At 42.3% G+C, this 21457-nt stretch overlaps 1 protein-coding gene across 1 annotated transcript in view; it reads left to right on the top strand.

Moving 5' to 3' along the window:
- LOC128374962 (AT-rich interactive domain-containing protein 1B-like) overlaps positions 1-21457 on the top strand; it is a 177445-nt gene that overhangs the window by 60286 nt on the left and 95702 nt on the right. Inside the window, exon 4 of the mRNA XM_053335180.1 lies at positions 1922-2026. Within this exon, the coding sequence (XP_053191155.1) occupies positions 1922-2026 (105 nt within the window). The remainder of the gene's footprint in view (positions 1-1921; positions 2027-21457) is intronic.

Below are 21457 nucleotides of genomic sequence, written 5' to 3'. Positions count from 1 at the left end.
GGCTGAGTGACAAAAAGTAATTATCCATATTTGAATGTTTGAAAAAAGGAATTAGAAGAAGTGCAGCACAAAGTTTAGGAGTTCACTTAATGCTAAAAATGGTACTTTGAGTAACTGTGCTCCAGATACTTATTTAGAATACATTAAACACCTTAACTGACATTTAATGAAACGTGTATGTATTATACTTTAAAGTAAGTATTTAAAATTGGCTGTATTTTTAGAATTACTGCTTCAGTGATTTAATTGGCTGATAATTGAAATGTGGATTTGAAGGAACTACTCTAGGGCATTTAAGGTCATTACATTGCCTTTTCTAAATAATAGATGAATGAATACATTAACTTTTTGTCTGTGTGTGTGTGTGTGTGTGTGTGTGTGTGTCTGTGTGCAGCTGGTAAAGCAGCATGCAAACTGTGTGTGCAGAGTAACTTTGCAGGTATATTCTTAAGAAATGAACGTAATCAGATTTCATAAAGAATCTACAAAATTACATAATTGATATCATTCAGCTCTGATGCCCAAATGATGACACATTTAGTGATGTAATAACAGATACATTTCACATGATACACATGATACATTCCTTGCTGTGAAAGATAATCTTCAGCTATAAAATTATATCACCTGGCTGACAGTAATATTGCCCACCTACTACAGCATAAGCACACAACAGATAAGAAATCAGACTCTGTGGGAGGAAAATTGATTTTGAAAGTAAAAATGTGAAGACTCCCGGTTTATGTGCACATAAATGCGCGGCCGAGTGTGTATGTATGTTGTGTACGGTCCGCAAGCACTCGTGTGTGATCTCTCGCCACATCTCGCCGATCAGTTATCACTAATCCTTCCACTCAGAGCTCTTTTACAAGTTGCCATTGTGCTGCCGACGCTTAACATGATGGAGGAACAACCTCCGTGGTGAATGAAAAGGAGAGGGAGAGGGAAAGAAGGGAGTACAGTGGGAGGGAGAGGGAGAGGGCAACACCTCCGACAATGGGGAGAAAATTGGTTTACACTAGATAGGCTTGTGATTACAGAGGGGAAGAAAATGACTTAGATTGAACAATAGGACTGAGTGTGTGTGTGTGTGTGTGTGTGTGTGTGTGTTTGTGTGTGTGGGTGTGTGTGTGTGTGTGTGTATGTTTCAAGGATTAGTGGATGGTTAGGCTGGGATTTAGTTGAAATGAATTGGCTGGTATGGTGTGCTGATGGGTGCGTGTTTGGATGGTTTTCAGGCTACATGTACTGTATCAGAGTGTGTGTGTATGTGTGTATGTGTGTATTTCCTTGTGCAACGTGGCTCTTTGTGTTGTGAATTGATCTAAGTGGGAATCAGAGTCTTTATTACAGCCCTGCAAACCTGAGACACACTCAACAGCTCAACTCGTTCTCTCGTTCTCTCTCGCTCACATTTAGAACTTTTTTCATCGCAGTGGAAGAGCGTTGTTGAAATAATATGATGATAATGTTTTACAGAGAAAGTCATTAAAAGATTCGGAGCGTTTAGGCCAGCGTGAAATATAAATATCTTTATTTTTGTTGTACAAATACATGTATTTCTTTTGGCAGGATCTTTCAGATGGTATATCAGAGTTGGAACCAATGTGTCCTTGAGGCAGCTGAACCATGAATTAAATGTTCTTAACATATTCAAGGACAGAGTGCACTGTAGCAACGCTTTTGAATTTACCCCAAGCACTGCGCATTATATTCTGTAAATTTATTAATTCATAAAATATTAAATTTGTGATCTCTCAATTTTAGGCCTCTAAAATATTGGTTATGCACTTATTTACATATTGTATGTATATATGTTATTCATCTACTTATGTATTGGAGGGCTCTGTGAAATAGATCCTTTGCTTTGTTGATCATAGATTTGAAGTAACAATCTCTCTCTCTCTCTCTTTCTTTCAAGGAGGCCCAGCAGGAGAGCTACAGCACCAGGGGTCCAGCCCCAGGGAACTCTGGGAAGACCAACAATGAGGATGGCGTCTCCCAGGACCGCCCCTCCAGTCTGCCGGTGAGTGAGTGACAGTCCTATCCACCAATGAGCATTGCTAAATATGACACAAACACAAATGTGAATGCACCATTGCACATTAGAGAAACGTTGTATATCACAGCTTGAAAATGCTTTCTGTGTGTGAGTGTGTGTGTGTGTGTGAGAGACAGATTAAAACAACACAGGATAAGACCTTGGGAAAAAAAATGCTTTCTTGTCTTCCTCCACTTCCTGTATTTTTACATCGTTGTGTCTGATGCTCAGATTTAAGCTTTTCTATCCAATCAAATGCCTCCACTCATCCTCGCTATCTCATGTCTCAGGGGAAACATGGATTTGATTGCTTACTTCATAGCTTATGTCTGTGTTTTGACTGGCGTCCATTCTCTCCCCCCCCACACACACACACACACATGCATCAGCCCCCGTGGTCAAAGCATCATGCACTCACTTACACATACACCCACGCGCACAGAGAAACATATGCATGGACACACACATTCTTGCAAAAGGATGCAGTCACACATGCAAACCCACACGCACTGCCTCTTGGCATTTGGGCGAGCTAAAAATCGTTAAGCAGGTTGACTGGAGGAGTAATTGAGAAGAAATGGTGAGGCCAGGCTGATCTATGAGGAGGGAGAGAGAGACGTGGGCTGCTTCAGTTTTTTGGCTAAACTAATCGGTTTTTACTCTCTATCATTTCTCCCCTTACAGCTCCTCAGCACTTTCAAGAATAGAATAAATAGACATTTGCAAATGGCCGCAAATATTGGCACTGCTTGAGGTGTGTGTGCTGTTTAATTTACCAGACACTTTGGAACAGTAGTGGAGGAATGAACTGCGAGAAAAGCTAAATTAAAGTGTACAAACTCTTAAAGGGGACCTATTATGTTGATTTCCAGTTCTATATTATTACTCTTGGACTCCACTAGAGTAGTTTTGCATGATTCACAGTTCAAAAAACTTCTTTATCTTATACTGACCCTTTATGGAGCCCCTCAGTTCAGCCTCCGTCTCTAACAGGCAGTTTTAGTTCTCTTTCAGGCCCGCCTTCTAATGAGACCACTGTGTTCTGATTGGCTGCCGAACACTGATACAAACCCAACATGTCCTGCTTTACTGCTTCATATTAAAAGTTTAAAAAAGATTTAATAGCTCACTCACAGCATGGAAGCTCGACTTGTGTCATAGCTTGATGTGACTACCTTCAGCTCGGGATAAATGTAGAAAAAAAACCATTGGAAATTAAGTGTTTAGAGCTATTTGAAGTTGTGCTTTTTACCCTCTCTAAAGCCCAATTTCCACCGGGTCCATCAGGGATGCTGAACGGCTGCGCTGCGGTCACTGGAGCTGATCGCTGCCACTCTAATCAATGAGAGTGTTTCCACCAGGAGCGTCTCGACAGCGGCTCTCTGCGCCACAGCGCTATCAATCCGCAGCATTTCTATTTTTGAAGGAGCCATTTCTAAATCGCGTCAAGCTCAACAGAGCAGATTGCACCAGACAGGAAGTGAGACACAGAATCGGCATAATAAAACTTTATTCTTTCAAAATAAAACAACCCGTGCAGCCTCCCTATCGCATTTCAGCAACAAACAGGAATAAAACAGACAGATAAAGACACCATCTAGCTACGTAGCCTACTGACACATGGTACAAGTACAAAAATTGAATAAAATTACCAAATCAATAAAATTTGAGCAAGTTAACTAAATTTGGGCTTTTAGGTGTGCTGCCTGCTACTACAGTAATTACGGTAGCCTAAAGGCACTCGTTCGGATTTTATTGGGCTGTCGCAATTGCTGTGTGAGTTGACACCGGGCAGAGGACGAAGTAAAACCGTGGCGCAGCCGTTTCGCGCCGGTGACGGAACCGGTGGAAATCTCGGTAACTCTGGTCCTGTGATGTGCTCAGTGTGCTGTGTGAGAGGGGGAGTGGCCAGCGGCTTAGAGCACCAGCAGCAAATGTCTGCTTCTTTTACCGATATATTATATATAGATATAGATATACTCTATATCTCTTTGAAGCCATATTTCTTATATGCTGATACATTTCAAGTCTGTCTTCAGTGGTCGTCCTCTGTCTTTCAACACACACTGACATTTGACTTTGCTTTGTATCAAATCAGCTGCTTCCTGTTTTCCATTTTCCATGTGATTCCTCTAACTTCACTTCCTCATACACACACACGATCACACTCACACTTCCTCTCTTTCTCTGTTCTTCCCTCTGTAACATACTAATAGTATGTCATCTGCTTTATCTTGGCATTTCTCCTTTTTCTTTCACTTGAATTCTCCCATACTCTTTAACCAATCCCCCCCCCCCCCCCCCAGCCTCCCACCTTCCCTTTTCCTCTCTGTCTTTTTCTCTAAAGTAGCATCATGAAAGCTTTTTTCCCCCTCGTGCTATAATGAGAAATGGCCTTGATGTATCAGTGTGTGAATCCAGAGCGAGAGAGCAAGGCGAGGCGAGGAGCCACTGCAGTCGCGGGGGCCGATCTATTTGAACCACCGCCACTATCACCCCATATTCCCTCACCACTTTAATCCTGGCGTTTTACCCCTTGGGTTCTCCGTGTGTTTTCACATCCCATCCAAAGCACATGGCTCGCCGCGATCCTAATCGGCGGCAAGTTTTGATGAGAGAGAGACACAGAGGGAGAGATGGATAGATAGAAAGAGAGAAGGAGAGAGAAATTGCTCGGCGTTTGCCAGGCTCTTCCAGCAAGCTGTCACGCCAGAGATGTAACCATTTTTTTTTTTTTTTTTTCCTCCCGCTCTCTCTCTCTCTCTTTCTCACTCTCTCGCCGGCGTTTGATGTCAGATCTAAAGCTGCTGTCATCTTTTTTTTTTTCTTCCTCTCTGTCAGGAGGGAGGGAGTGCGGGTCGGCAAAGTGTCATGTTGTTGTTTTGGGACGAGTCTGCTGTGTGATGTGGCGGGATTTTTGAAGGGAGAGACCAAAGGGAAAAGTGCTTTAGTAACTTATCACAAATGCAAGTCACAGTGCCCCTTGGGTCTTTTAAAATGTAATGTATCAGAGGTACAGCATGCCTTGTATTCCATAACATTGTACAGTATTTCTAGCGTGAAGACGGCTGTTAAAATAAAATCACTAAAATACTTGAGTTGGAATAAGACAAAGTAAGCGTCAACCACTAGATTTCAGTGTTCCAGTGTTGTTGGTGTTACCCATCCATACTTCATGTTACCCATTTAAGCTAGTAGAGCACCATCCTGGTCAAAATGAGAATCATAATTTTCCCTCTGATCCTTATTCATTATTGTAATTTATTGCGCATGTGCAGCCTTACTTAGCATTAGTGTTGAATTGTGTTCTCTTAATGAATGAATGAATGAATGAATGAGTGAATTGTGTTTCCACTTCTTATCTGTTCAAGGAAAACCATAATTGCATTTGCATCTGCATTTACTTTAATGTTTACCAGCATCTTCTTCAGTGCATCATTTCAAAATGACATTAGCATTCACCGGCTGATTTTCAATACAGGTTTAGCATTAACATCACAGTATTCCTCTTCCAGCGTTTTCATCCTCTTCAGATTTGCACTACTCAAGCTGAGCCTGTTCCTCCAGTTCTACATAATAGTGGAGTCAGGAGTTCATAGCAAAGATCATCTATTGAGAAGATGAACCACTCAATATTTAAAAAATTTGCAAAAATTTGGCAAAAGGCCCCCATCTATTTTCGCCCTCTTGCAGTCGTACATTACAGCCCAATACATAACAGCTGTTACCAGTTCTGGTTTGCTATTTGGTTTGCATGTAAAAGTAAATGTAGATACAATTTGCATGTGCAACAGGAGGCCATAACTTGGGTAACTTTTTGACATAATCTTCTGTTCATTCACTGCATGTAGTACCTGAAATATCAGTGAATAGACTGTGTGAAAACTTGATGTAATGATGTTTCCCTCAGTTGTGTCATTTTTGAAAGTACCCTGATTTCCACAGGCGAGTTGCTCCAATTATAGGTCAGTAAAAGGTGACATGTTGGTTACTGATGGGCTGTTACAGAGCTGGACTGCATGATGGCACATGATGACATGTTGACTGTGGCCTTATTATTTCCTGCTGTGTGTGGCAGTGATGGTTCTGGTACGTGGAAATGTATTAGGAGTGAGAGCTCTGTGTTTTCCTCCTCTCTGTATCGCCCTTAGCTCTTTGCATCTTTTGCCTAACGTCGCTAAGCCAAGCCAGTTCTTCCAGGTTCACAGTGAGGTGAGGATCCAGGGCTTTCATACCCACTGGCCTCCCCCTCTCCCTTCCCCCCTCCCCAACTTAGCCGCCACCCCCGTTCCAGTCACTACATGTTCCCTGCTCTCAGGCGCTCCCCTGACAGCCTGCCAAGCTGCCGCACAGCCTCCCATCCTCTGGGACATGGGAGAGGATGGCCAGCCATGTGGAAAGACAGAGAGAGAGAGAGAGAGAGAGAGAGAGAGAGAGCTGGGGGGGGGGAGGGTGAGGTGAGGAGAAAGGGTGGCGGGAGGGGGGGTTGGAAGAGCAGGATGAGAAAGAGAATGAGTAAGAGGAGAGCAAGAGCGAGAAAGACAGAGAGAGAGGGAGAGGGCGTGAAGCGGTGAAGTGAAACGTGGTTATCTTTTTGTCACTTGTTCAGGGTGAGGGATGTTGAATTCAGGCTATGGGGTTCCGGCAGCAGCATGTTATTCACACTAACACACACACGCGCGCACACACACACACCACTATGGACAAAAATATTCTTGTATGTCTTTCAGTGCTCATTTGCCCCTCCTTGACTTATTTTCCATCAGAAAAAAAGGGAAAATTCAGAAACACTATCTCTCCCTCACTGTCTCCTCACTCTCACTCCTGTCCACCTTGCCCTCCTCTGTTTTTCTGAGTGTTAGGTCATGAATGATTGACAGGGCACAGCTGGAGAGGCCTGCTCCCCTCATTTCTCTCTCACTGCAACCACACAATCACATACACAGAAGCCACTTTGCTCACAAACACACAGTCATGTGCACTTTGATACACATTCTGTCCTCTGCATGCCGTTTTCACACACTGAGTGCGTGCGTGTGTGTGTGTGTGTGTGTGCTCTATCAGAGCATGTCAGTCAGGCTGCCTATACAGTATGTGCTCTCACTCTGGCTCTCTCCACTGCTGTGTTTTATTTTAGAGTCCCCAGGCAGGCAGACAGGCCAGCAGGCAGCACAGAGTAATGTCATCCAGCAGGGTTAGATTCAGCCTCCACATTAGTGTACACAGGGGGGAGGAGAGGAGAGCAGAAAAGGAGGCAGAGGGAGTCAAGAAACCAAAGAAAATGCTAGGAGATGAAGAGGGATGGAATAGAGGGGTGGGGGGTGGGGGCAGGGGAGGAGGAAAAAGGCTAGAGAGGAAAAATGGAAAGACCCATATGGAAAGAAAAATACATCTCCCATTTATATCTGAATATGGTTTGAACATATGGTTTAAAAAATACAAAGAGGTGCTGTAGATGTAAATCACTCAGCATATATTTTAGGAAACCCTTCACATTACACTGACTAAAAGCAATATCAGTTATAGCAGTATGACTTTAATTGCTGCCTATATTTTATATATGTATTGATGTGACACATGCTTTAAATATATATATATATATATATATATTGCAGTATGTGAGGGAGAGAGGGAGGCATAGAGACTAGATGTTCTCTGGACCCTGCTGCCTATTCTTAGAACAGGCAGCAGCACTGAAGGCCACAGCAGCTCCCTGCCACTGCTATGAACACATAGCGGGTCTGAGAATAGGACAGCTAATCTGAAGCCAGTCACACACACTGAAGTATAGAGGAATGCTGATGTTCAGGCCAAATAACCAGACAGTCTTAAACTTGTAGAGTTAAACATTCTAAATTCAAGAAGCTACGAGTAAATGTGATGAATTCCTAAGTTTTTAACTTATCATATATTTTGAGATATTTGTACCATTACACATTTGCACTACTCCCTAATGTTCACACAGCTACACTCCCACTCCCAAATTTTCTACTACAAATATAATCCATGTTTCCACCTCTGCCCTGTTTCAACGCAGACGCAGCTATCATGACACAGCAGGTCGGAGGACACTGGCTTCATCTCAAATGCAGACGGGCTGTATTTCCGCTTGTACGCCGGCCTGTTTTCGTTTGCTCCTCATGAATCATTTAGAACTGCACACACAGTTTCATGCACACGCATAGTTTTTTTTTTTTCTTTTTTGATCCTCAAGAGCCAGGAACACGTGTTTTTGCCGGGGCCGTACCATTTGTTCCCCCACGGCTCGAAAACACAGACACAGGCAGGAAGCGGAATTGATCTGCGGAGAAATTTCTCGGCGCCTTTCATCTGTACACATCATCAGCATCCCTTTAAACCTCGAGAATTCACCTGTGATCATGTCTGAAATAAAATTAGATTCATAGGCATTCTGCTCCAATTCCACAGTTGTGCTTCCAGTTATATTTAGCTTCTTTACAATATTATTTCTAACAGCTGAAATATCAGCAAATCCTTGAGATGAGTAGTCACACAAGAAATCACTTTGAATTTTTAACATTTGTCTTCAAACAAATGTCTTAATATTTGTCTTTAAGCTAGTCTACATTGATGCATGTCAGGTTTTGAAATAATGACTTCAGAAGTCACCTGAAAAGAGGCTAGCCTTTAGTTGGAAGACCAAAGTTTGAACCTCCATGCTTTCAAGCATCTACACTGCTAAAGTGTCCTTTAGCAGGACACTTCAGCAGTCCCTACCAGCCCTCCTCCACAGCTGACACTGCACTCTATCCCCTGCTGAGAGGAGACACACCAAAAAGAGAATTTCCCAATGGGGATCAATATAGTATTTTTTGCCTGAAGGCTTTTAGTTGTATCTTGTGGCAAAATGTGATGGCTACACACTGTTCTACCTACTGGGAAGTATGTTGGCTAGTGTAGGTTGTTAAAGCAAACTGGTAACACAAGGCTGAGCAGCAGTGGTGGAGAGACGGCTGCAGAGGAGGCCATGTTTATGCCCAACCACCCCTGACAGGCTGGCTGACTGAAGCCTAGCGCAACAGAGTGAAGGGTAGATAAATGTGTGTGCATGTGCATGTGACTATTATACATTCTCCTACCCCTATGCTTACACATGCGTACACCCCTCAGCATGTGACAGGTTTTATGATTTGAAAGTGAGGGGAAATGGAGAGGGATGAACTTGGTTAAGAAAACACCAGTCCGGTTCCACTGGCGCCTCTCCACCAGCCTCTCCTACAGAGGAGGAGAGACGGAGGGGGAGATAAGGGAGGAGGAGGAGAAGGAGAAGAGGGAGAGGGAGCAAGGACTGACCCTAGAAGGAGAGAAATGTTCCTGTCTGCATCTTTTTTTATCCTTTGCCCATCAGTTCTTTTCCTCTGGCTGGTGTCTTTTGTCAAAGCTTATTTCTTCCTCTGGTCTCTAACAGATTAAGAAGACTAGTTCAAATTTAGGACAAAAGAGGACAGAGAAGGAGATGCAGCTCATGGCTGTGGGTTTCCATTAAAACAGCTGCACATACACACACACACACACACACACACACACACACATACACACACACACACACACAACACATTAGTATTTCAGTGACAAGCGGGATTCTGCATAAACACCTTGTAAAAAGTAAATGATGTAAATGGAGAGTGGATGACTGTATGTGCGTGGATAAGTGTGTTGATAGACGTGTTTGTGTGTGTGTGTGTGTGTGGCAGAGAGACAGCGTGTATGAGTGTATTACGTTTCCTTTCGTTTTCATGGGACAGAAAACACACATCAACACCTTCCTAACTGTCCTCCCGCTCTACCACAGGACGGCCAAGAGTGTGACAGTGTGTGAAAGCTGAGGCTGCCATATCGAGATGTTGGATATACCGAGTAAATGAACATGACACACTGCGTGTTTTACCAGTTTGTCTTGTCCTTTCGAGGTGTTACATTCTGCGTTGTTGTCAAAGTGTGATTACGGTCGCGGCCTTCATCACATCACCTTCATTCAGTTCAAAGGGCGGATCCTATTTAATTTGCTTTCATAAAACACTCATTCATGTTGATTCCAGGGAGGTTAAGAACCAAATAGATCTCAAAGGCATACTTGATATATAGATTTCATTTTCTTCAAACCATGAATGCCTCATATGCACTTCTGGAACTAAGATTTCTATTATAAATAAAGATTTTCTGTCACCACATTCATATTTAAATGAACTGTTAAATCAGCTTCATATTAGGTCTGGGCAATATATCGATATTATCTAATCTAATAACATCTTAGATTGTGATGATGTCATTTTTTGAACTTACCAACTTGTTCTAGCTCTTCTATTATATATTACTTGTTCTATTGTGTAAATACTTTGTAAAAGCAACAACAGTCATGCGTACAATATTACTGCAATATAAATATCAAGGTATTTGATATAAAAATATTGTGGCATTTTGTCCGTATCGCTCAGCCCTGCCTGAGATGTTATTGAGTCCATCTGAACTGAAGATTGGGAACATGTATTTTATAGTCATTAATAGTTTTGAGACGGGAATCAAATGATTTTTCAGCATGAATCTTGACAAACATCACTTCCTCAGTGGATAATAATGTGGATTACAGTCACAATTGTTCAAAGCTGACTGACTGACATCTTCTGCAGCTGATAGTGTAGTTTTACAGTCCACCTTTTGGATTGCTGCAGACCATATCGCCCTCCTTCCTTATATGCCTTATCTCCCTCCCACTTTCCTACCATTCTCCCTGACTCCTTCCTTTGCCCTTCCTCCGTCTGTTTTAGCCTCCCCCCCTCCCCCCGTTCCCCTCTCACTCCCTCTTTCCTTAGCTTCAGTCATCCACTTCTAACCTTTCCGGGTTTATTTTTATGTCTGGTCCTGGATGCCTGGCCTCCCAGCAGGCTGGCAAGGCAGGGGAGGAAAGAGGGAAGGAGTCATTGGAGGAATGGAGGAGAAGAAAAAGTGAAGGAATGGAAGAGGGATGGAGGGAGGAAGGAAGGAGCCATCAGAGGAAGAATATTCTGTCATCACCATGGCTCCCTCTGGCTGCTGGGAGGCTGAAATTACATCTGACTTTGAAGTTAGGGGCAGCAACACCGCCAGCGTTGCTATAGTGACAGGAAGTGTGTGTGCATCTGTGTGTGTGTAAACTCCTTGGGAGGTTTATTATGCATGATCCACACTGTGACTAGTCCTGATGGCATTACAGTGCTGTTATTAATCTACTCTCATAAGGTACCTGTGCTTTAAACACATCGGCACACACACACACGCACACACATCTGTGAATTCATGCTAAGATGCATTCACACACATACACACACGACCCATTTCACAGCTGGATTCAAACTCCATGTTGTGCCTTTTAAAGATTAAGATAAAGTTTTTCCTCTTATTATCTTTGAGAAGGTTTAGCTGGCTGCACACTGCGCTCACAGGCAAATGCAAGTGCGCGTTCAAAAATACACACACGCACACACACACACATGCAGAGCTGTTCAGATCGTAGATAGCTGTGTTTGGGTTGTTTGAGCTGCTAATATTCCACTGAGTACTGGAATATGTATGGCTTTTGTTTCATCAAACTCTGTGAGATCGAAGAGCGGAGCCTTTTCAAAGTCACTATAGATCCATAGATAAATACATAGATAAATAGATGAATAGCATTTCTCATTCCTATAGCCCACTATGAAATTATTCTGTTTCAGCATAAGACAATATAACTAAAAAGAGGGGAAGGGAGAGAGAGAGAAGAGAGACGGAGATGGAGGGATGGAGAGGTTGAAAATAATGTTCCATTAATGCAGAGCCAGACTCTTGCTGCGGGCCCAGCGCCAATCTGCATCTCCCCACAGTCTGCCTGCTATACATTTTTCATGAACGCTGAGCGAGAATTAGCGACGGATTGCTGCTGCAAATCGCTTCTCCTTGGTCGGGGGCCGACGGAGAGAGAGAGAGAGAGAACGGGAGAGAGAGAGAGAGAGAGAGAGAGAGAAAAGGGTGAAAGTAAAAGAGGAAGAAAATGATGCAGAAATAAGGAGAAGTGAAATATAAAGGGATGATTGAAAGGGATGTAGGGAATACAGGGGATAAAAGCAAGGGGTTTTAGCTTCACAGGTGTGGTGTTCTTGCACAATGTGAACAATTATTAACATATAGTGAGATCATTTCCTTGTTTTATGCTGTGTACATGCATGCAGTTGTACAGTTCTGGCATTGTAATGTATAATATCTAGTATCTAGAGTGATGTAGAGATGTATGTCTACTACACTTACTGTAGACTGTCCAACTACCTGGATAATAAATGCTCCTGGCTGCAAACAAGATATTGAATGTGTAAAAATAAAGTCACAGTCTGTAACAATTACATAAATCCATTTTACTATTGTATAATCAACATTTTCACATTTTTTATATCAGGTATTATTGTCTATTTAGAAAAAGAAAAGAAAAGTGAAGAATTTATGTGTTTATTATGCTTGGAGTTATGACCTTGGCTCAAGAGAAAAAGGAAGCTATACTAGCTGATATATAGCTGAAACTATATCAACAGAAAAAATGTAAAAAAAATATTAAAAGGAGAAATGTGTAGTAGATTTGTTGATGTTTTTATCATATAGTTCATTCCAACAATTTCCCTTACTCTCCTTTCTTCTCCTCTCCTCTCCTCTCTTCTCTCTTCCTCATATTTTTTCTCCTTGGCCTGTGCACCATATAGGTCTGACCCCAATCTTAGCCCACTCCAATATAGCGCACTTTCATTTTCCAGAGGTGGCCTTGCGCTGCCATTACAGACCGTCACTGACCGACTGGCGTGCTCATACACTGGCTGGTTTACTGCCTGGTTTTCCTCTTGCTCCCATGTTTCTGTTTTCCTGTATAAGTCTGGCTTTGTGAGATGGAATGGCATTTGTGAGGGTATACAAGCATTGAATCCACTGCATCCACACAAATGCATGTTTTTGTAATCAGTCATCTGGTTCTCACTTTAGCAGAATGTATATGTTGTTTAATCAATCTTAAAACCTGCATATATTAAAAAAAACAGGTGCATAGAACATATTTTAGTCTCCAATAACATACACACACCTATTTTTTATGTATGCAGGTTTTGAAACTAATTAAATGCAATAACTGCACTTTATAGCAGATTTTAGCATTCTTACAATTAGTTGTAATCTCCATTTAAAGTAAAATGGTTGCATCTGCAGTTCTGTTTTAAAAAAAAACCCGAACATGAATATAATTTGAAAATATGATGAAAGATTCAGCATCTCAAATGTTCTTTTTAGACACAGACACACACAACTTGTATTTTCCCACTCTTGTGGTTTTCAAAGTGTGTTTCATGTCCATGCAGCAGCGTCCCTGGCCCTGACTGACCGTGTGTCTTTGTGTATGTTGCGCTGTTTGTGAACATGAGGCACACTGTTACCATTTAACTGTCCACTGCCACAATATCACAGCTTTACAGGCTGTAGGATGGACCCAGAATATGTGTACCACTGATGAAAAGAAACAGGTCTTTTGACAGAGGGAAGATGTGTATATGTGTGTGTGTATGTTTCAGTATGTGTGTGTGTGTGTGTGTGTGTGTGTGTGTGCAGGACCCATGATTACTGCTGTAATCTGCTCTCTCCTGCCAGCCACAGTTATTACAGTTGTCGATATGATGCTCAGGGCTTTATAGACACAAGCAACAAGACTCGGCCTGGACACCAGCCAGTGTGTGTGTGTGTGGTGTGTGTGTGTGTGTGTGCCAAAGTGCTTTATATTTGTTTGCACCCTTGTGTGTTCGCGTTTGTGCATGATCCCTTTTCTCTATCTGTAATCTGTAATCTGTATGTAATTATCATGTCAAGACCAATTCAGCATTGTGTTAATTGCTTATGTTACAGTGTGTTTGTCCCAGAGGTGTTTAATTTATTCCTGGGTGCACATGTGTGTGTATGCGGATGAGTTTTTTGTGCGTGTGAAAGCCCATGTTCGCTTGGCCAAGTTGACTATGTTAAAAACTTGGTTGCTTCACTGTTAGAAAAAGAGAGACAGGGAAGAAAGTAAAAAAAAGGCTCATAATAGAGGAAAAGGTTTGTGTGTCTGGAAGGTTTAGCAGGAGAGTCAAAGAGGGAATAGAAGAAGAAAGAGAGACAGAACGAAGGAGAAAGAGGGAGGCGGGGAGAAGGGCTTTGGCTGAGAAGGAAGGAGGCATTGAGGTGTTGAGGGGCTTTTTTAGCCCTGACTGATGCCTGTTGTTTAGTCCATTTTAGTTGTTTACTGTCCTGCCAGCCTGATTACTATCAGGGCTTGGCAGTGGGTTTCAGCGGGACAGAAACAATACTTGTGTAACATTCGCTTTTGTAACCCTGTCATACGTACACAAGCACACACACAGACACACACGGCGAGGGTCACCGATGGCCCATTTTCACAGTCACACTGCTCTTTTGGAAGTGTACGACCATCTGTCAGACTTGGCCAAACGATTAAACAAATCCTCCCTCTCTCTTTCTCTTTTTCTGTGTGTGTGTGTGTGTGTGTGTGTGTGTGTGTGTATGTGTGGGGTCTGTCATAGGCTACTTTGGGGGACACATTTCAGAATAAAGACCAGTTGATTGGGGGCAGCTTGTCCAATCAGGGACAAAAGCCCTGCCCCCAATTTGGAAAAAGCGGATTTTTGGGTCAATGGATAAAGGATGTGTGTGTGTGTGTGTGTGTGTGTGTGTGTGTGTGTGTGTGTGTGTGTGTTGTGTGTGTGTTTACACAAATATAAGCAACCTGTGACCTCCAAGACACATGAAGCTGAAACAAAACTTCAATTTCCAGATGGATGTACAACACTAGATATTAAGAAACAATATCCCATCTGTTGAGTCAAAACATTTTGTTTTTAATGGATTCTTTATGAGCTCTAATTCTTAGAAATGTTTCTGTGTGTACGGAGTGTGGTTTAGCTGTTATAACTAATTCTCATTAGGTTTTAATGGTTGTTTCTCTACGGACTGAGCATGTTTAAGTTCTTTTAATTATTTCATTATGTATTAAGACCCCCTGAAATCACATCACCCCCTGAAAACCCAGTGGAAAGTTTGATAAAAAAACCATATGTAATAGTCCATCTAAAACAAATAACTCGTGACCATTTGGAGGGCTGGGTTAATGGTGATTTTTATAAGTAGTGTGCTGTATGTCCATGTGTGTGGGGGGGGGGGGGGGTGCTGCTACATTGTTCAGTATCAGTGGCTGCTGGGGAAAAAACTGTTTTTGTATCAGTATTTACATTCAATCTTACTTAATACTTCTCTGCTGCCTTTCAGTGGAAAATGTACTTGTTATATTCTATTCTACATAATAATATCTCTAAGTGCTTTCATTTTGCATTTTGATGTTATGACGTTTCTATTTTCACTTTTAAAAAATGTTGAACGCAGGATTTGTACTTGAAATTGAGTATTTTTATATATTACATCACATTCCTGGCAGATGCTTTGATCTAAATGGCTTAGTTCCTCTCCATATAAACACACATGTGTAGCAATTTGGGATTCAGTGTCTTGCTAAAGGACACTTTGACATGTGGACAGGAAGTGATGGGTATTAAACCGCCAATCATATAATTAACACAAAACCCACTTTATCACTCAGCTGCCTTTGCCTCAACATTGTGCTATTATTTAAATAAAGAAGGGTTATAAATACTTGTTTGACCACTGTCCAAATGACAGACAGCCATTTATCCAGCCGAGCACCGAACATGAGAAGAGTCGGAGCAGATCAGTCCCGTTTCAACAGCGCAGGTTTCTCACACACACACACACACACAACCTAATGCACGCATACACACTCTCAGCCGGGGTAATTTTGAAGTCTTGTGATAGCTTTGCATAGCATTTGTGCTAATGGCGTGCCGTGTGCTTCCTCCCAGGTCGGCGCATCCATTAGCAGCCATATTACTGCCACATAATGGCTTATTGGTTGGTGGGGGAAAAAAATTACCAAGGAGCCAGGATGAAAGAGAGAGAGAAAGACAGAGAGAGAAAGAAATGAAGAAAGCTGTCTCTGGCAAGGCCCGCGAATTGAGTTACAGCTGTTATGATTTGTCGTCTCTCAAGTCTTTTTCTCTCCCTTCTTTTTCATTTCTGGTTTGCAGCCCCTTCTCTTTCACCCTCGGGGCTTTGGGAACTTTTTGTCTTTCTAATGAGCCGTTGATTCTTTTTTTTTTTTCGTTACCTCATTCGTTCTGGATGGAAGGCAATATTTGTCATACTGTCAAGCCAGTGTTCGCGTCTAGAGTGCGTGTGCGGATGTGTGTGTGTGTGTTAACTGCGGCAGAGCTAAGTGGTGTAAAGTGTTTACGCCGTGGTTTTGGTTGGCGTTGGTGGAAGTGGACACAGGGGTCAGAGTATTTTGGCACGGTGGCCCAGGTTGCCTTGTTGTACTCCCAGCCTTATCAATATGCAGCAAGGTAGGCGGTTTGCACTTGACTTGATTGCTTTAATTGGGCGGACACAGTTGCAACACACACACACATACACACACACACACACAAGTTCACAAACACTCACACACAGGGTTAAAGCAGTTTATGTCATGCAACAGTTGCTCCAAATGTACTGCTGCTGTGTTATTTTGTCCAGCAAACGTGGGACTCTGCGCCGCTCAGTTCAACTTTGCATGAGTCATTCTGCTCCTACACAATCATATGCATATTCTGTTGACACACACACACACGCACGCACACACACACACACACACACTCAAACTCACACTCATGCATACATATACAAACACACAGTTTGGAGAAGGGAAAAGTTTAAAGGTGATTCTCAGTTATGAGCAACATTCATAAATATGTATAAGACACAGATTGTAATGCGTGCACTCACACACAAACACACACACACACACACACTCCTAAATGAACTGTCGACTGTGTGTGAGTGTGTCAGTCACTGTATGTTTTGTATATCAGTGGCTGCTTGGAGGTAACTCAGCTAGCATGTTCTTACTCGCCGGCTTGGCTTGGGTAGCACGTGTGTTTGTGTGCGTGTGTGCGGTGTGTGTGTGTGTGTGTGTGTGTGTGTGTGTTGGGGCTGTGTGTATGTGTGGGTTAAAATGATGTGGAAATCAAATTCACCTTGAAGTGTCCTTCTCTCTCCCCTCACCACCCCCGTATTTTTGCCTTCGTCTTTGCTTTGAACGCACTGCAGCAGTCAGTTCAAAGAGAAATGCCTGCTTGTGTGTGTGTGTGTGTGTGTGAGTGTGAGTGTGTTTGTTAGGAATGACAGCAGGGTTTGAGATGGAAAGAGGGAGAACGAGAGAAAGACCCGGCGCTGTACTCCTCTAACATCGCACCCACCCCCTTATCCTTCCCCATCAAAGAGCAGCCAGGCTTAGAGGAGCACTCGTCCTTCTCCCATCAACCCCCTCCCCCAATTAAAAACAACCTGGGATGGAGGAGAAGGAGCAGGGATGGAGAGGGTGAGACAAGGTCAACAGAGGGAAAGAAATAGAAGGGATGGAGTGAATCAACTCAGATAGAGAGGGGGGGCTGCAGAGGGATGATGGTGTCAGAGAGGGACAGTGGAGAGTTCTCATTTGGGCCTCGGTAACCTTTCACCTTCTTGTTCCCATTCAGGATGGGAGGAATAGCAGGACAGGCAAACAACAGAGGTGGGAACCTTTGAACAGTGCTCCATTTTCCACAGGGGAATTTTAATCAAGGGACACTCATTGCCTACCACTTTGAGCTAGAGTGGAACATTTTGTGACTAGTGTTATTTTAGAAGCCTTTTATAGTCAGGCCTTTTGTATTATGGTGAAGTGGCTTTGTGTGTGTGTGTGTGTGAGTGTGTGTGTGTGTGAGAGCGTATGCATGCATGTGTGTGTTTTAGAATGATTTGATATTTAATTTTTTGTATGTCTGTTATTATTTTTTATTTAATACTCTAAAAAGTGTATTTGTGTGTGTGTGTGTGTGCCAGAGAAAGTGCATAGTGTATGTGTGTGTGTGTGTGTATTGATTGGGCTCCTGTGTGCGCATGCATCTGAATTTGAGCTTGTGTATGTTTGTTTGTACACACACAGTGACACATGCACATTAACACTCCTGCACCGGGACCTTGGGGATCTTATTGGAGCATTTGACCTAAAGGTCACCGTCTGCTAACATTTGACAGCTTTAGATTAGCGTTCAATATCTGATATTCGCAGTTGACTTTTGTACAAGATAATCAAACGTGATTAATTCCTCCTGCACATCGTGTTCGACTTTCTGTTTCAGACAAAACCTGAGGAAGGAAATAAAAGAGAGGGAAAGATGAACTGCAAGAAAGAAAGAAGAAAAGCTAGACAGAAGCAATAAGAAGTAAAATAAATGTTTTTCTAGTGCATCAAAAAGGGAGCTGTAAACAGCTCTTGGAAGGAATGATAGAATGAAGTAGGAAAGGAAATGATGTAATGTGATTTAAGGATCTTGGGAAATAAAGAGGAGAGGATACATAGAAAAAAGAGCCAGACAAGAAACATTTGGACTGCATAGAAGAAATATTATTCACATCCTCCTCACCGGGCCAGATGGAGAGTAAGTGTTCTCTCTCTCTCTCTCTCTCTCTCTCTCTCTCTCTCTCTCTCTCTCTCTCTCTCTCTCTCTCTCTCTCTCTCTCTCTCTCTCTCTCTCTCTCTCTCTCTCTCTCTCTCGGCTCCTCTATCTCCATTGCTCGTCTGCTCCTCCTGGGTCCCACAGAGGCTGGTTTAAGGCAAGGAAGCGGCAGGGCAGGAGACAGTAAAGGTCACCTCATCTTTCTCTTCCTCCATCCTTCCCTCCATCTCTGAAATGATTTCCACTCAAACTCCTCGGGTCAACTTAATTCCGCCTCCCTTATGGGGGGGGAAATGTTGCAGCTTGGCATCACAATAGAGAGAGATTGGTGGAGAGAGACAAGAAAGTCCTGAATCTTTACTCTAAAGGCGCATCCACATCATTTTTTATAGTGTAATTACCACTCAAATGCACAGCAGTTATTATATTAGTTTTCTTGTAGGCTCCTTTATTATCACAGCTTCTGTCTGGAATCAAAATTAAGGATTTGTGTTTAAAGAAATGCTCTCAGACCTCTTACTTTACTTACTTTGCCTCAGAATAAGATCAAATACATCCTTGTAATCACAGATGTGTAGAGGATGTTAGATGTTAGTCCCCATTCATGTAATTGGTGCTGCATTCACTGTCCTTATACACATATTCACCTGTTGAGCAAACATAACACATGAAATACGAAGAAAGGAAATATGTATGCTTACTGTACATGAAGTGAAAGTAAATGATTGTAAATGTTAAATTCAATTCAATTTTGTGACGTTATAAATTCAGATTTTCTTCCTCTTTTGTGGCCTTTATTTTTCCATTTCTTATCGTTTCTGTACCACAGCGCTCCCTTTTCTCTCTCTCACCTCATTCCCATTTCAATTTCTACTCATCCCTCCCTCCTACTTTCTATTACTCACTACCTTTCATCCTGAGGTCTTCTTACCTTTTCGACCTCAACCCCTCTTATTTCTTGTCTTCCTCCTCCTCCCCTCTCTGAGTCAGGAGTAGTCTCTAAAAGGTCATTCCAGAATGACATTTCTGTAGAACCTCATTGATTTCCGCGCTATGCCTTGTGATTGGCTAACCAGAGCTACCTCCATTTCCCACCAATCCCCTTTAACCAGGAAGCCAGCCAGCCAGCTGACCCCCACGGGGTCAACCGGCTCCAAATAGCTTTTTCTGGAGCACTACAGCATTTGCTCTATTTTTCTCTCCTTTCTACCTTGCACATCTCCCTCCTTAGCTCCAAGCTAAGGAAAGAGGGAGAGGATGGATGAAGGACAAGGATTAAAATGGAAGTTTACAAGGCCAATGGTTCTCATACTGTGGCTCAGGGTCTCCTGTGAGGCCTTGATGTGGCTCCAGAGGGCCCTTTGGCAAAATAAGGAATCGTTTAATTTTATTGTATTCGACCAGAAATAACGTTTTGCAAGTATGACTGTTTTATATATATACTTTACTGTCTACTATTCTACTACAGTACATGCCTTCATACAGTACAGGCAGATAAACCCTTTTCAAATAAATGTCAGGTAGCTCTCTCTGTGGGTTTCTGGGTGAGACAGGCAGCCCCTCAAGCAGAGAAACCCTGCAGCAGGACCAACAGTGACTATGTTTACATGCACACCAATATTCCACTAGTATTTCCAACATGACAATAATCTGAATTTTTTATGTTGTTTCTGAATGGAAACAACATATTCCTTTTGGATATTCCGAAATAAGGCCTCAGTCCACCATAGTATTTTCCAATATGCCGGGATATGCTCATATTATTCAGGTTTTTGGAGAATTCTTTAGACATTGTTATATACAGCATGTTCATTAGAGTTTTTACAACACTTCTCTCTGTGTATGATCAGCTCTGTGCTATGTAAACAAACCAACTAGCCAACAGTCTGTCAAGCTGGGATAGAGATGCATGACAGGCTGGTTGTGTAACGCACCCCTGCACAGGTAAAACGACATATGCTGGAGCAGGAAGGCTGTCTGCGAGAGGCGAGGGGAGAGGAGAGGGAAGAGCTGTTCAGGACCACCTGGAAAAAACAGTGCACCTTCTCCAGGACCCAGACGGAGGAGATTGGTTATTATCCTGACATGGGCTAGTAGTGAAGACACTCAACAGTGTAATAGACATCATGGGACAACTGCATAAGTGCATGTTACTATAAATGTATAATATCCGTCATATCAATATCACTTATTAATATCAGGCAGCAGCTCACTAATGTTTCTCACCTTGCTGGTTTCTTTCACCGCCTGCAGTGATCTTATGATTCCCATTCCCACTGGAGCAGAGGGAAACCCTGAAAACCTTCTGCATGTAACGGGAACATTAATGGTATATTCATTTTCGTCATCCCTGAAAACAGCTGAGCAGGAATTTTGTCTTTTTAAGAATATTTGGAGCGTGTAAACATAGTCAGTGTACCTGTTCTACCTGTTAATTATTATCTATCTGTGGTGAAGACAGTGGTGTTAGAATACTGTGTGATACTGCCATTCAATATATCTTAAAGCACACATATAATAGTTTAAATGTAAATCATCATACATGACACACACACACACACTGACAATGAAAAGTAATCAATGACACTGCCGGATATACACTCTCCTGCAATATGACGTGACATGAATTCATTTGCATACAATATGAGAGACAGATTAAAGGAGTTGCGTGGGAATCACACCTGAGATTTGAAAAGGGATTATGTTGTCTATAATGCTCCACTATAACAAAAAAATCTTTTAAATGGTGTGTGCAATTTTTTTATTATTTTTTTTTTAAGTAGCATAGTAACCCCTAAGTGTCTGTCTTTTGCTT

This window comes from Scomber japonicus, chromosome 16 (genome assembly GCF_027409825.1).
Source record: "Scomber japonicus isolate fScoJap1 chromosome 16, fScoJap1.pri, whole genome shotgun sequence".
NCBI lineage: Eukaryota > Metazoa > Chordata > Actinopteri > Scombriformes > Scombridae > Scomber > Scomber japonicus.
This window is presented reverse-complemented; position numbering and strand designations above follow the sequence as displayed.